General features: G+C 48.6%; 1 protein-coding gene across 14 annotated transcripts in view; it reads right to left on the bottom strand.

Moving 5' to 3' along the window:
* The window catches only part of PTPRT (protein tyrosine phosphatase receptor type T), a 1,072,026-nt gene that overhangs the window by 71,011 nt on the left and 986,024 nt on the right, over positions 1-14,991 (bottom strand). For all 14 annotated transcript variants that reach the window (XM_043602349.1, XM_043602354.1, XM_043602350.1 and 11 more), the window contains one exon: positions 11,793-11,880. In XM_043602349.1, the coding sequence (XP_043458284.1) occupies positions 11,793-11,880 (88 nt within the window). The remainder of the gene's footprint in view (positions 1-11,792; positions 11,881-14,991) is intronic.

Genomic DNA, 14,991 nt, shown 5'->3' with positions numbered 1-14,991 from the left:
AAGGCCCAGCACCCGAGTCCCAGCTGGGGCTGGTAAGCCCTGTTACCAGTGGTTACAGAAACTGTAAGCCTTGGGGTGCCTGGGTGGCTCAGTCAGTTAAGCATCTGACTTCAGCTCAGGTCATGATCTCATAGTTTGTGAATTTGAACCTCACATTGGGCTTGCTGCTGTCAGCACAGAGCCTGCTTTGGCTCATTTGTCCCTCCCACTCCACCTCTCTGCCCCTCCCCCACTGGTTCTCTCTCTTCCTCTCTAAACAAACAAACAAACAAACAAACTTAAAAAGAAACTGTAAGCCCTAAAAAAGTAAAAACGCACATTGTGTTTTCACTCATTGGTCTCACTAATGACTTATTGATTCAAACATCTCCTTTATTTATTGAGTTATGACTGCCCCTGGGGTCTATAGCACTGGAAACAGAAATTCTGGTTTAAAACGTTGAGAAGAATTTTCTTAACCTAAAATGAAACTTAAAATCTGAAGGCAAAAACGATTTAAAAAATCAAAAAGAAACAAAATTTCAGTTATATATTCTCAAAGGTGAAAGGGGCCTCTATGCACCAGATGACGGTATTTGTCAATTTCTTCTCTTCATTCACTCACGAAGAACCTACTACGTACAGGCTGGCTGGCCTAAGGGAGTGCCACCAAAGTGATACACATGCTTAAGAAATCTGTCAGTGTGGTTCGGGAAGCAGACTGTACACAGAAGTAGAGCTTCAAAGTCTAGAAAGTGGAGACGGGAGGGCTTTGTGAAATACTATGTGAATTAAAAGTGGGTAAGGCTTGGGGTGCCTGGGTGGCTCAGCCGGCTGAGTGTCTGAGTCTTAAGTTCAGCTCAGGTCATGATCTCACGGTTATCCAACTATAACATCTGGCTCTATGCTGACAGTACAGAGCCTGCTTGGGATTCTCTCTCCCTCTCTGCCCCTCCCCCGCTCATGCACACACACACACACACACACACACACACACACACACTCACACACACACACACACTCTCTCTCTCTCTCTCTCTCTCTCTCTCTCTCTCTCTCTCTCAGATTAAAAAAGAGAAGTGGTCAAGCCTTGACCAGTGGACAATGAGAAAGAATCTTTTCATCAGAGGGAACAGCAAGAGTGAAGGCAGTACTCTTGAAAAAGCAAGCACTCAGGGAGGCTGAAAACCGCTTCCTGTCTTGTGGACACAGTGTGAGGAGACTAGCAACAGGAGAAGAGAGAGAGGAGGCAGGCAGGGGTTAGGTTACAGAGGGCTCTCCATGCCGTATAAAGGTACTCAGACACAAGTACCCATGCTGGGCTCTGCAAGGCATCCAAATACAGGGTAGCTCTATTTTCTGAGTCTACAAAAGGCCATTTTATTATGAAAGGACAAAAATTCGTTCCCGCATGTGCTAACCTGTGGCAAGTGGGATACACTGTTGATGTGAGGTATGGAGCTGAGGGTCAGATCTGGGTTCACATCTTAGCCCTACCACTTAGTAAGTCAATTGATCTCTCTTAGCTTGGGTTCCTTAGCAAAGTAGAATCAATACTGTATAGCTCATGGAGTGCAGGGAGGATTACACGAGAAAATGCAGGCATGAAAAGTGTGACGGAATGAAGAGAATGAAAAGACAAGCCATGGACTGGGAGAAAATATTTGCACAAGACATATCAGATAAAGGATTCGTATCCACAATATAAAAAGAACTCTCAAATTCAACAACAAGAAAATAACGTGTTAAAAGTTGGGCAAAAGATCTGAACAGACACCCCAGCAAAAAAGATACACAGATGGCAAGCAGGTGTATCAAAAGTGTTCAACATCATACATCATTAGGGAATTTCAAATGAAAACCATAATGAGATACCTCTACATGCCTACTACAATGGCCCAAATCCAGAACACGGACAACATCAAATGCTGGTGAGGATGCGGAGCAACAGGAACTCTTGTTCATTCATGGCAGGAATGCAAAATGGTACAGCCACTTTGGGAGACAGTTTGGCAGTTTCTTTCAAAACTAAAAATATTCTTATCATATGAGATCCCAGCAATTGCTGTCTCTGGTAGTCACCCAAATGAGTTGAAAACTTATGTCCACACAAAAACCTGCACACAAATGTTTATAGCAGCTTTACTCACAACTGCCAAAACTTAGAAAACAACCAAGATGTCCTTCAATATATAAATGGGTAAACAAATGTAGTATATCCATAGAGTGGAATATCATTCAGTGATATTTAGAGATAAATTATCAAGCCATGAGAAGACATGGAGGAAACTTAAATGCATACCGCTAAGTGAAACAAACCAGTCTGAAAAGGCTTCAGACTGTGTGATTCCAACTCTGGGACGTTCCAGTATGGACACAGGAAAAAGATCAGTGGTTGTCAGGGACTAGGTTGGGGGATGAACAGGTGGAGCACAGGGGAGTTTTAGGGCAGTGAAACTATTCTGTACGATACTGTGATCAATACCTGTCATTGTACATTTTCAAAATCCCTTCGAACTACATAACACAAAGAATAGACTCTAATGTAAACTGCGGGCTTTAGCCAATAATAATGGCTCATCAATTGTAACACATGTATCACATTCATGCACAGTGTTAATAATAGGGGAATCTGAATGTAGGTGGGAGGGAGGCAGTATATGGGAATTCTTGTATGTTCTGCTCCCTTCCTCTGAAACCTAAGACTGCTCTAAAAAAAACAGTGCTAGGACAGTGCCTGGTATGAAGCAGATGATTAATAAACGGTGGCTCTGGGCTGGATGTGAGGCAGGCTGTGAGCGGAGGGCTGAGATGCTTAGAAATGTAGTGTTCCCATTTGCCCTTCAGTACCAAATGAAAATTCATCTTCTGTGGAGGCAAGGAGCTACTGCACGTACACTTTAAAGGGCAGAAATCAGCCATAGGCTCCCCAGAAAGGGACTGCAAGGGGTAGCAGTGTCCTCATGGTTTATTTATTCCTTCTGGGAGATGCTAATATTATTCTGCATCCCCTTCTCCTTCTAACTTTATATAATTAGAAGGATAAAAAATTGTGTTTATCCACAGGCACATGGAGAAAGATGGGGCAGCGGGCGATGGGAAGGAGTTTATACAAGGTAATTTACAGGCAGCCCAGAATGTTCATTATGCTCTATCTACATTTCGCAAGCCTGAGAAACAGCTAATTTGGTACTCCTCGTTTGATATTCCAGACAAGGAGAGGAGTTGAGAAGAGTCATACAGAGGAGAAGCAGACCCCTCCGTGGTGAGGTGAGCAGAGGCTGGCCCCACCTGGTTCTCAGCTGAGGTGGGAGATGGGCAAGGATGGGCTTGTGGGGAGAAGACAACGGGTGGCAGCCAGAGAAGGGGAGACATAACTGCAATGACTCTATAGAGATCCAAAGAGCTCCCTCGAACACAACGCCAGGGGAACAGAAACACTGTCCCTCTGGAATCAATCTGTTCCTTGTCATTTTAAGACAAAGACCAGTGGTATGCTGCTAAATGTTTAACAAACAGCTCTCTGGAGGGAAAAAAAGGCCCTGATTGGTACAGTCTGCTGATTTCTGTGGTATAAATACTCCCACCACGACTAATTTCAAGCTACCAACATGGCATCAACTAGCTCACAAGATTCCTGAAAATTTAACAATCTGTTCTTGCAAGCTGGTATGAATCCGCTCAGGGCACCACTAACAAGGAACAAAGCCTTACCAGAGCCCATACTGCTTTGCATGATCTGATGGTTTGGGACCCACTTCCCATTCCAGCCTCATATCTCCCTCCCTAAACGCTAAGCTGATAACTATGCTCTTTTTTCCGTTGCTCAAATGCACAATGTCTACTCTGACCACAGGGCCTTTGCACATGTAAAGGAACACCCCCAACCTACCTCCATAAGTCTGGGAACATCTCATTCTTCAGGTCTCAGTGCAGTGTTCCTTACTCAGGAAGTTTCCTATGATCTCTTTACTCCAGACTCTGAGAGCTCCCTGTACTTATCTTCAGAGCTCTTAGAACAGCTGTATTTCTGTGACGACCTGATTAACCTGTGGCTCCCCTCTTCACATCCTATTTAGGGAAGGGCACCCTATTTACTGAAGTCGTCTACAGTGTGTGGCACCCAGCAGGTACTCAATAATCATTATAATTGTGTCTGAGAGGCTGGGAACCAGAAAGGGGCAGGGCCCCTTACTCAAAAGCCATTCAGCTGATTTTAGGTAACCTGGCCTCCGGTGCAAGGCTCTTTCCTCTGCACAGAACTGGCAGAGTGTGCCTGGATCCTGGGCTCAAATTTCCGCCTCTCCCCAGAGCTGACCCTTTACCCCACCCGCAGATCCATTCTGCCCTGTGCCCAGGTTGGCAGCCAGCCCTGCCTTCCACGGGAGAGACTAAGGGATCAGGTAGACTCTGGGGGCAGGCAGGAGCTCTGTCACAGACCAACCATATCACCTGGGGCATGTTCCTTACCTTCCCTGAGCCTCCATTTATCCAACTATAACATCAAAATCAAATCTTCCTTTGTAGATATATTGCAAGGATTAAAAGAGGTAAGATATGAAAGCACCTGGGGTGTTGTAAGAAATCAAAAACAAATATGTAAATTCGGTTTAATTATTATTCTAGATCAGCGGTCCTCAAAATGTAGTCTCTTGACCAACAGCTTCAGCAATGCCTGGGAGCTTGTTAGAAATGCAAATTCTTGAGTCCCAGCCCAGACCTGCTGAGCCAGAAACTGCAGTGTGGGGCCTAGAAATACATAGTTTAACAAGCCCCCTAGGAGACGCTGATGCACCCTCACGTCTGGGTGTGCAGATCGGTGTCCAATTATGTAGCATCGAAGTGCCCTGGTTATTCACTTCAATCTGTCTTGGGAAAGACCAAACGATCTTACTGGAATTGGGCCCTGAGACTGGACACCCAGCCTGTGTTGGGTGGTGAGGCAGAGGAACTTACCCATGGGCAATGAGTAGGATGTTCCTTCCAGGTACTATTTTAGAAGCTTATGGAGGCTCAGCCGCTTGATTCTCATAGTAACCCTGTGAAGTCTCTCTAAATATCATCACCCCACTTGATGGATGAGAAACTCAAGCCTCCAAGAAGTTTAACAACTCAGGAGAAGGTGTAGGATCGAGAGCTTTCTCATAGAGTGGTGGGATCCCTACTCCTCCTGGAACCCCAAGACCCACTGCCCCTATCTACCCCTTCCATGCCAGTTCCGGTCCCAACACTGCCCATCCCACTGTGTTGCCACACCCACCCCGCAGGAGAGGGCTATTTCCTCCTGCATGCAGCTCTCACTCTGCAGACAAACCACAACCTCTCCTCCCCTCCTCCCCCACCAAAAGTAACCCAACAAATGGGTCTTCTTGAGTAGAATCCACTTAAAGAGAGAATCACTTGAGAGAGGTGGGGCTGGGGAGAGAATATCACTTGGATATATGATGTTCTTTCTTCCTGTCTTCCGGGCACTGAGGAAGGTAAAGAAAAGGTGTAATTTTTCAGAGAAAAGAGATTTGGCTCATTACGATGAACTGCGGAGCTGAAAAATCATTTCCTAGAAGGATTGGAAATGTTAATGCCATCATCTTGCACGAGTGGGTAGGGAGGAGGGAGACAATTCTGCTGAGACTGCCTGGGTACCTCATTGAAGCTAAAGGTCTGCACATTCAATCTTGATTGAATTACCATTATCAAGAGAGAGGGTGGCTGGGGAAGGGGAGGGAAACAGCCCGACGGTCTCCATACCTCCTTGTTCTGCCCATTCCGTGCTGGCTGGGTTGGGCGGCTCCCCTCTGCAGGGCCCTAGATGGAGCCTTTGGCAGGCAGAGGGGTCAGGCCTGGCGGGGCAGAGCGCCTGGAGAAGTCACAGGCACAGTGGCCTACCTGATGCACTTACTGCTTCATCCTAAGCAGGCTGTCCAGCCTTCACCCAGTCAATGAGGGAACTTTCTGGAGGGAAGGAGGAGGGTTTCTCATTCAGGTTCCTTTGGAAGCAGAAGCTGAGACAAGGATTTGAGCGCAAGTAGCTGGTATGGGAGGTGACGCTGGGAAGGGGAATGGGAAGGACACGGAGAAAGGAAGGCATCTGGTAAGGGATGTGTCTTCAAGCAAACTGCCACCGCAGACAGCTGTGGCTTCGCCCTGCTGGAAACTCCAGTGAGTCTTTCCGTCTGAGGGGACAGCGGCCAGTGTGGGAACACCCGCTCCCTGTCAGTGGCTCGGGGCTGCTCCTGGGGATGGTTCGCGTCCTAGCACCTCCGGCCTGCCCTGCAAGCTGGCAGAGGGGGCTCCAGTGGCCAGAACAAGTCCTGTGACGAACAAGGGCACTGATGACTTCTGCCCTAGCACCCATTTGTGGGACCCAGGCAAGGGCCACCCTCAGAGACTGCAAAGGAGAAGAGGGGGCCAAGTGTTGGGAGCACTGAAAAAGGCACCCATTTTGTCATCCCAGTGCTGTCTCCCAGGAGTCAGCAGAGAAAAGCCTCTGGGTTTATTCCGAATCTGGGTTCCTCCCTGGAAGTGAGAATGGCCTCTCTGAATTGCTCATCCCAGCCTGACATTTTTCTGAGGTTAGAGCCCTTAGCATGTCCCATCTGCCCCCCACCACCTGCACCAAGAACATGATGTATTTTGATGCAGAAGGACTCCTTGCCAGGGGCCATGTGGGACCCTGACAGCACGAGACCAGAGTGCTGGCTGTGGCTGTCCTGTACACTTGCTGTGTGACCTGGGCAGGGACTCTACATCTCTGGACCGCCGCTCCTTGCCTGTGAATTCAAAGAGGCTGGACTAAATCTCAGCGGGGTTTAAAAGTCTCTGTATACCACATTTAGATTTGGTTTTCGTTCATCTTAATTTGCCCTCTGTGCATGGAGAAACTGAGGGGCAGAGAGATGAAGTGACCTCGCTGAAGGTCACATGTAGAAGGTCAAGGGCTGAACTGAGAGCAGAACCCCACCTCTGCCTGAAGCCATGTCCAATATTCCAGTACACGGGGGCCCAGCGGATGAGGTCTGCAGATTCCCTTATTCTCTGGCTTTGGGTTGGGTGTGGCCAATGGCAAAGCACCTGCAGAAGACCGGATGAGCCGAGAACTCCATCAAGGTGCTCATTTCCTCAGCCCTGCTTGCTGGGGTCACCTGGGGCTGGCTGCAATGCCCCTGAGGGCCACGCCTCCGGCCAGGTCCTCTCTCTTTCTGGGGGTCCTGGCAGCTTCTCCTTGGGAGTATTTAGCCTCAAGCACTGCACTGTTCCTTGCCATCTCCTTAGAACTAGCTCCCACCTTTATACAAACAAGATTTGATTAAATTCTGTTCAAATCATCCTACTTGAGGGTCCCGTCTGTTTCCTGCTGGGACCCTGATGGATCCCAGAAGGGGAGCCTCATTTGATGACATTGGCAACCCCTGAGCTCACTTCCTGTCCTCAGTGTAACTTCTTTCCAGCAGTCCAGGAAGCCCCCACCAGAACTTCTGCATGGGAATGCTTTGGTATTCTAGAAATTTCCCCTTGTCCACACTCTCTGCCCAGAGCTGCTTGAGAGCAAAGAATTCTTTGTTCTGTTTCCCCATTCATTTCCTTCCCTTTCGCTTCCTTGCCGCTTTCACCCCTTGGAAGCCCCACTGTCTCTGTTACTAAATTCTGAACAGCCTCATTTGGAAGAAAGGGGTTATTTAGCCAGGGATTCTCTTTCATTGTTTCATTTGCAGGCAGTGCCCTCCCTCCTTCTCTCCTCCCTTTAATCTTTTCTGTCCTCCTGGCCTGGGCCTTTGTCCTCCACTCCAGCCTCCCGGAGCTCTGGGTTCCTTAAGATGCTAATCACACCCGGTTTTCTTCTTGTGCCAAGCATATTTCTATTTATCAAACCACGGCAGACTTTGCCTTAGGGAGGGACACATACAAGGGCAGGAACACTTCCTGTTCCTCCGGGCTGTTTCTCTTTTCACCTTTCTCGTTTCAATTCCAGGACTCTTTCTTTGCTCAGTTCCCCGGTATGTCTTCCAGGGCTTTTGAACGCACTGGTTGCCTGATACTGTCTCCTTTTGTATTGAGCGCAGACCCACTCCGGCCACAGTATACTGTAGAATTACTGACCCTTGAGATTCAGGCTTGTTCCAGCCCGTCAAGGTGGTATCGTTAGGTGTCTGAATTCCCTCTGCCTCCTCTCGGTTTGCCCAGAAGTGGATGTGAGAAGAGGGTTCCAGGGCACATAGTTTGTAAAGGAGCAGGGGCAGCAGTGAGGAAGGGACAGTGAGATGGCCGAGGAGGTAGCCCCCATAAGGGGGAGTTTTCAAGCTCGTTCCTGTGGTGGACAGCTGCTGCCCAGTCCCTGTGGGGTCTGGAAAAGGTGGAGAACACAGCCTCCGTGGGATAGTGAGGAGCTGGGCTACTTCACCGGCCAGGGAGAGACTGCCTTGTGCACGGAGAGTCCTGCCCCAGCTTTGCAGCAAGCCCTCAGGTGAAGAAAGGCAGACAGGGCAGCACGAGGGGGAACCGAGTGAGGCATCCAGGGCACACACCTCAAGGGGGCGCTCGCTCTCAGGTTCCTGCAGCCGAGGGTGGCATCTCCTTGAATGTTGCACTGTGGGTGCCTTGCCTGCTCACCCTAGTCTTGGTCCAGAATGCCAGACCACCTGCTGGTGAGACTGTGGGGTGTGGGTGGGACACGTGCTGATAGCATTTTCTGCACCCCCAGTGGTGGAGTTTAATCCCTTTCATTGTTTTTCCTTGCTACCTGGAATCCTGCGTCCAAGGTACAGCTCTCACAGAGGACAGGGCTGTTCTCTTTCTGCCCCTTCCTGTGTCCCGTGTCTCTGCCCCCACCCAGGCTCAGGACCGTCTTCCTTACCAGCATATCACCGTGCCCCACATTGTCCTATTCCAGTCTTTCTCCCTCCAACCTTCCTGCGTATTTTCTATTTTACTTGAGAAGCCAGAAGGGAGAGGGCCATGGCTCAAGCCCTTTGGGGTTTTGCAGAGCGTCTGCTTGCCAACATTAAGTTCCTATTTACTAAGTTCCAGTCATATGCCAGGTTTGGGGACACAGAAGTATAAGACAGTCATCCACCTGCTGTCACACAGCATCTATTTTTCAGTGAGGAAAACAGCCAGTCAACGGACAGTCATCCAAATGCCTCTCAAATCACAGTGATGATAAGACATACATTGTGCTCAAGGAGTGAATAATGAATAATGAGGTTTTGACCAAATGTGAAGGGTCAGAAGAATTCCCTGAGGAAGTGGTGACCAAGTAGGATCTGAAGAATAAGTAGACCTTAGCAGAGCAAAGAGAGGAGGGAAGGGCACTTTGATAGAACAGAATGTGCAAAGACCCTATGGCATGAATGAGCACAGAAAGCTCAAGGGACTGAATGAAGTATGGCTTAGCTGAGGAAACTGTGATGGAGAACACACAGTATGGAGTGGGAGTGGAGAGGTGGCTGAGGGCCTTTGGGTAGGAAGTGCATAGAATGGAAGGAAAGAGGGGCGCCTGGGTGGCTCAGTCGATTAAGCATCCGACTTCAGCTCAGGTCATGATCTCACAGCTCATCAGTTTGAGCCCCATGTTGGGCTCTGTGCTCTCAGCTCAGAGCCTGGAGCCTGTTTCAGATTCTGTGTCTCCCTCTCTCTCTGCCCCTCCCCTGCTTACACTCTGTCTCTCAAAAAATAAATGTTACATTTAAAAAAATGCCAAGTGGAAAAAAAATTAGAAATGAAGGAAAGGCAGTTGAAGGATTTTCAGTAGGAAAATGACAGGATCCAATTCACATTTTGAGGAGGTCCTGCTGGCTTCTGTCAGATACCAGATAGGTGGAAGGTGGGGGTCAGACTAGATGTGCATCATCAGGAAGAAGGCTTGGGCAGAGTTCAGTTGAGAGAGGACAATGGCACAGCCAAGGTACTGGGTGCTGAGGATGAGGAGGGAAGTCTGGAAGATATACAGCTTGGCTCGGCTTCTCATCCTTGGCCCCCACAGGCTTTCGCCTGGATGCCTGGCCCAGTCTGGATATTCTTGCCTCTCAGGGAGGCAGGGTCTGTCTCTTCACTACGTTCTAGTCATTTATCTTTTCTTGTCTGCACAACACCTTGGGAGGAAGACATTGTTGTATCCATTTTACAGAGAGAAGACTAAGGTTTGGCATAGTCACCTAAGGTTTCACAGCCTATAATTTAGTGAACCCTACCTAAACTCACAGTCTTATAGGGGGAACAGACAAGGGACCAGGTATTTTAGGACATGGTTTTTACGGTGCTGAAGCAGAGGATGGTCAGAGTGAGAAGCTACATGTGCCTGGAACGGGACCCTGGGAGCAGAGATTGAGGGCCCAGCACAGGGCTGGCTCAGAGGAAGCTCACGCATCACAGGTCTTAATAATACATTTCCTGATTGTTTGAGCATCTCTTTCCAACACTTCACTTGCAAGAAATCTTCCTGCCTGCATTACTATCTTCCAAGAGACAAATTATAAGTGTTTTCTGATTAGTTCTACCATTCATAGCCCATTCCTAAATCAGCACAGGAAACAGCTAAGCTAAAACTTCTGCCTCTTTCTTCCTTTGCAAGCTGCCTGTATCTTATGCCTTCTTCCTCCAAGTTTTTTTCTTAGGCAATGTCTAGACAGTTAAACAAAACAAAACACTGAACTATGCTAGAAATAATTTGTTATTCAGGGTCCTTTTTCCCCTCCTTTTTTTTTTTTTTTTTTTTTTTTTGCTAGGCTGGGTTATCCTGAGAGTTGAGACCAGAAATGCTATACACACAATTGGTGAGATGTTAAAAGATTCAGGTTGACTACATCATGGTGGACAAAGGCTGTTAGAGACTCTTGTTCTAGTCAGACCACGTGGTCAACATTTTGTATGAGGTAACTTTGTCCTCTCTGTATTTATGTTGCTTTGAAGGCTGTACAGACTGATATTTGGCAGGGATAATACTGTGTGTGACCTGTGCATGGTGTGAAGGTCCATTACAATATCTCCCTCCCTCACCTTCTAGCACTGAATATTAGGCACAGTCACATACAAGTACTGTCACTGTTCTTGTTCAGGCCTCATCATCCTTTGCTGGGACCACTGCAGTAGCCTCTCGGCTGGTCCCTCTGCCTCCAATCTCTCCCAGTCAGATCCACCCTCCCGATCAGCTACCCTCATGATCTTTCCAAAATGGACATCCGATCATGCCCATCCCCCACCAACCTGGCTTACTCCATGTCCCCAGATGGGTATTCGGTGATTTCCGGTTAAAAGAAGGTGGAATAACTTATCCATGCTGCTCATCAGTGACCCTGAGAAACTAACTCTATGGCTAAGAATAATGGTGCTAGGCACCGTGAAAGGGTTTATGTAACTTTTTAAAACAACCCTATCTTTATTATTTTTACCATCTCAAAGGTGAAGAAACTGAAGCTTCGAGAGGTGAGGTAATGTGTTCAGGGCACCACAGCTGGGGTAGAAGCCCAGGCAGTCTGACTCCAGGGGGGCTCTAACTGCTCTGCACCACTGCCTTCATCAAACTATGCATCAGAGGTGATTATAGAAATGTTAAAGCTCATTGTTGAGCAAAAGGCAAAGACCTTGCATGCCTCCCTACCTCTGCACAAAACATGCTCTCCTGCAGGCTCAGTGCCACTAAGGGTTTTGGCCCACACGGGCCCTGCTTGGTAGGTGCTCACCTTATAACACCTGCAGCCCTAGAAGTGGGGTCTGGCCAAAGTCATGATACCTCAAACTGTGCTTCCTGTGTGACCAGAGTAGCCTGGGGCCCCTTTGGGCCCCAAGCTGGCTGCTCCCCAAACCCTGAGGGCACTTACAGGATATGATGTTTCCATATCGATTCTTATTGCGGTTTTCATCCTCTTTGGCTGTGTCCCATGAAGCTGTCTGCCCCTCTGGCAAGGCCTAAAAGAGAAGGAGAGAGTGGTTAGAATGGCCTGCAATAAGGACTTTATCCATGTGCTGCTGAGCCAGGTGGAGAAAGAGACCCATTGGGATGGGTGACTCATTATAAAGGGTTCTGTGTTCTCAGATGTGACCTGGAGGGAACACAGACTTGGCCCCTCCATGGACTTAATCACTTGTTCATGACTCAAATGCCATTGATGTCTTGTGTGTGTCGTGGGCCCAAATCTGGCCCAGCAGGGGAGTCATTTGTTCATTAACCCATTTGTTCATTCGACAGATTTATTGAGTCCCTAATATGCATCTGGCACTGTTCTAGGTACTCAGGATACAGAGAAATAGACAAAGTCCCCCTCAAGCTTCCAGTCAACTGGAAGACATCACAAATGAAAGAGCAAACATATGGGATTTTAGATACCGGAAAGAGACAAGAAAAGAAAAAAGCAGGGAAAAGGACAGTGATGGAAGATGTAAATGTCTTCAGATGATACAGTCTTGGAAGGCTTCTCTGAGAAGGTAACAGGTAACTAACTTCTTAATGATGCAAAAAATCCAGTCATGCCAAAAGCAGAATGTGTCTTCCAGGCAGAGGGAATAGCAGGTGCAAAGGTGGTAACAAATGACCATATTCAAGGATGAGGCAGGGAGGGTGGTGATGGAAGCAACTGGACAGGCTGGGACAGTTCAGGTTATATAAGGCATTGTGGTCACCAGTAATGAGGTGGGTATTACTCTAAGTAAGATGGGAAGACCACTGAGAGATGTGAGTCGTGCAGTTGGCTGATCTGATTTATGTTTTACAAAGCATGCTCTGGCTCACATATGGGATACAGGCTCTAGGAGGCCGGGGGAGGAAGCAGAGAGATCAGTTAGGAAGTTGTTGCAATAGTCCAGGTAAGAGATGATGGTACCTTGGACCTTTTACCAGGATGGTGGCAGTGGACGTGGTTAGAAGTGATCATTGTCAGGACGTTCCACTGAATATTGCAGATTTTGGTTCCCTCAGAAACACACTGGGAAACAAGCATTTGAATATAAGATCTTATCTGGTAGGCAATCCTAAGGCCCATGGGTGGGAGACTGGGGGAAGTGAGGCAATCAAGGGAAGGAAGTTGGTCCAGGGTACCTCAATGAGCAGGTCACTGCTGTGTCCACCCAGGGTTTGATCTCACAGGCCCATCTCATGCTGGAGTATTTACCCATCAATTCCGATATACCATTGGTTGAGGACAACTCTTAGGAAATCCCTTGGCACTTCTGCTATGCTCTGCAGGCAAGGTGTGCATATTCTTTTGTGTTAAGGAAGTCCTTAGGCGAAAAGCCACAGGTGCTTCTGGAAGGCGGGCATTGAGTGAGCATGAGTAGGAACACTGAGAGTAGAGGGGAAACGGGCAGGCCACCAACACATCTGCTGTAGGTGTGGACTATGAGGGAAGGGGGTGTGAAGGCTGACTCTCAGACTGCTGGCCTGAAGAACTGAGTGGAGGGCCAGGACATTTGTGGAGATGGAGAAGAAACAGATGGGGAGAAAAAGAGGTGGGGAGGCGGGAATTCTGTGCTGTGTTTTGGGTACACAAAGTGCTCAGAACAGTGGCTCGCCCTTGTCGAGGACAGTGTGCTTCTTGAGATGTTCTGGCAACAGCAGCCATGTTGAGGCTGATTACTTGACGTCCAAGCTGAGATGCTGAGAAGGAGGCTGGAGGCAGAGGTTCACAGTCACAGGGGGAGGGAAGGTATGGGAGTCATCAGTCCAAGAGGAGACAGACAAGTCAACCGCCACGTGGAGCAATCAACAGAGTTATGAGCCAAGCGTCACGGAGACACAGGGGAGGGGGCAGTCACTTATCATACAGGGAAGGAAGATGGGCATTTAAGGGAGCAGGAGCCACTTTAGGAAGTCTGCAGAAGCATGAAGGCCAGGCTACATTTTGATTTCTGTTCCCACCCTGCACCCTGTAGAGTGGGCTGAATGCCCTGCTCATGGGTGCCACACTGCTTCTGAGGCTGGATTTGCATTGCCCTCCATCTACACAGCACCCTGTCTGCAGTGCAGGGGAGCGGAGTGTCCACTCATCTTGTTGCACTGGCCTTGCCTTTGCTCATCCATCCCTTACCATGTTCAGCCAAGACAAGCAGTGTGTGAGTCGAGTGGTCAGAAATTCCACCAATCAGTGGGCTGTGTTTTATAGGCAAGCGGGACCACTGTCTGTTCAAAGCCCAGCCCATGCACGATACCCCCTTTCTTGCTTCCAGGCTCCCATGTGTTAATAAGCCAATCTGGGTGGGTCTTCTAGAGAAGAGGGTGGCAGACTTTCTGTAATGTCAGAGGGGGCAGCTTGGGCTTTGCAGACCACATTCTCTGTTGTAACCACTCATCCTCTACTGTTGCAGAGCAAATGCAGTCACAGACAAAATGCAAACACATGGGTGTGGCTTTATTCTGATGAAGCTGTATTTACCACGGTGGGCGTTGGACTGGATGTAGCCTGTGGCTGTATGTTGCTGACCTTTTTTTTCTAGAAGCGTAACCATGATCCTCAACTACGCGGTGCCTGGGTAGGTAGAACTGGTGCTCATTCTCCTATCTGGCTATTCCAGGTGGAATGCAGACGGGGTGGGAGGCCCTTGCCGGGGCTGCCTGGCTAAGCTGTGTTCTCCGACTTAGCTCGCCCCAGGGTTTCAGACCGGGGCTCTCGAGTGTCTTCCCAGCCATTAATTGATCAGCATTTTGTTGTTTGTGTGGCCTAAACCCTCAGGCACCCTGGAGGAGAAGCTAAGCAGGTTCTAGGCTCTGGGCACCAGTCTGCCCCCTAAACGTGAGTGTGACAAAAGTACTATGGAGGTAAGAAAGTGCTCATTTTACAAATGGAGGGCCCGTCTCTCCTTTTTCTCCTCTCTCCTCCTCCTCTTACTCCTCACTACAAATGACCATCACCCCGTATCCCTCTTGCACCAGCACGGGACATCTCTAGACCTCATGTGGTTCTTGCTTTTGCATGTTAACTCCTGGAACAAAGGTTCCAGCCCTGGGCCTCCTCCCCCAGCCAGGTAGTGCCAGCTGTTTCAGACAAGCTGCCAAGCCTGTACATTCTTGACTCTCTGCAACGGTGA

This window comes from Prionailurus bengalensis, chromosome A3 (genome assembly GCF_016509475.1).
Source record: "Prionailurus bengalensis isolate Pbe53 chromosome A3, Fcat_Pben_1.1_paternal_pri, whole genome shotgun sequence".
Taxonomy (NCBI): domain Eukaryota; kingdom Metazoa; phylum Chordata; class Mammalia; order Carnivora; family Felidae; genus Prionailurus; species Prionailurus bengalensis.
This window is presented reverse-complemented; position numbering and strand designations above follow the sequence as displayed.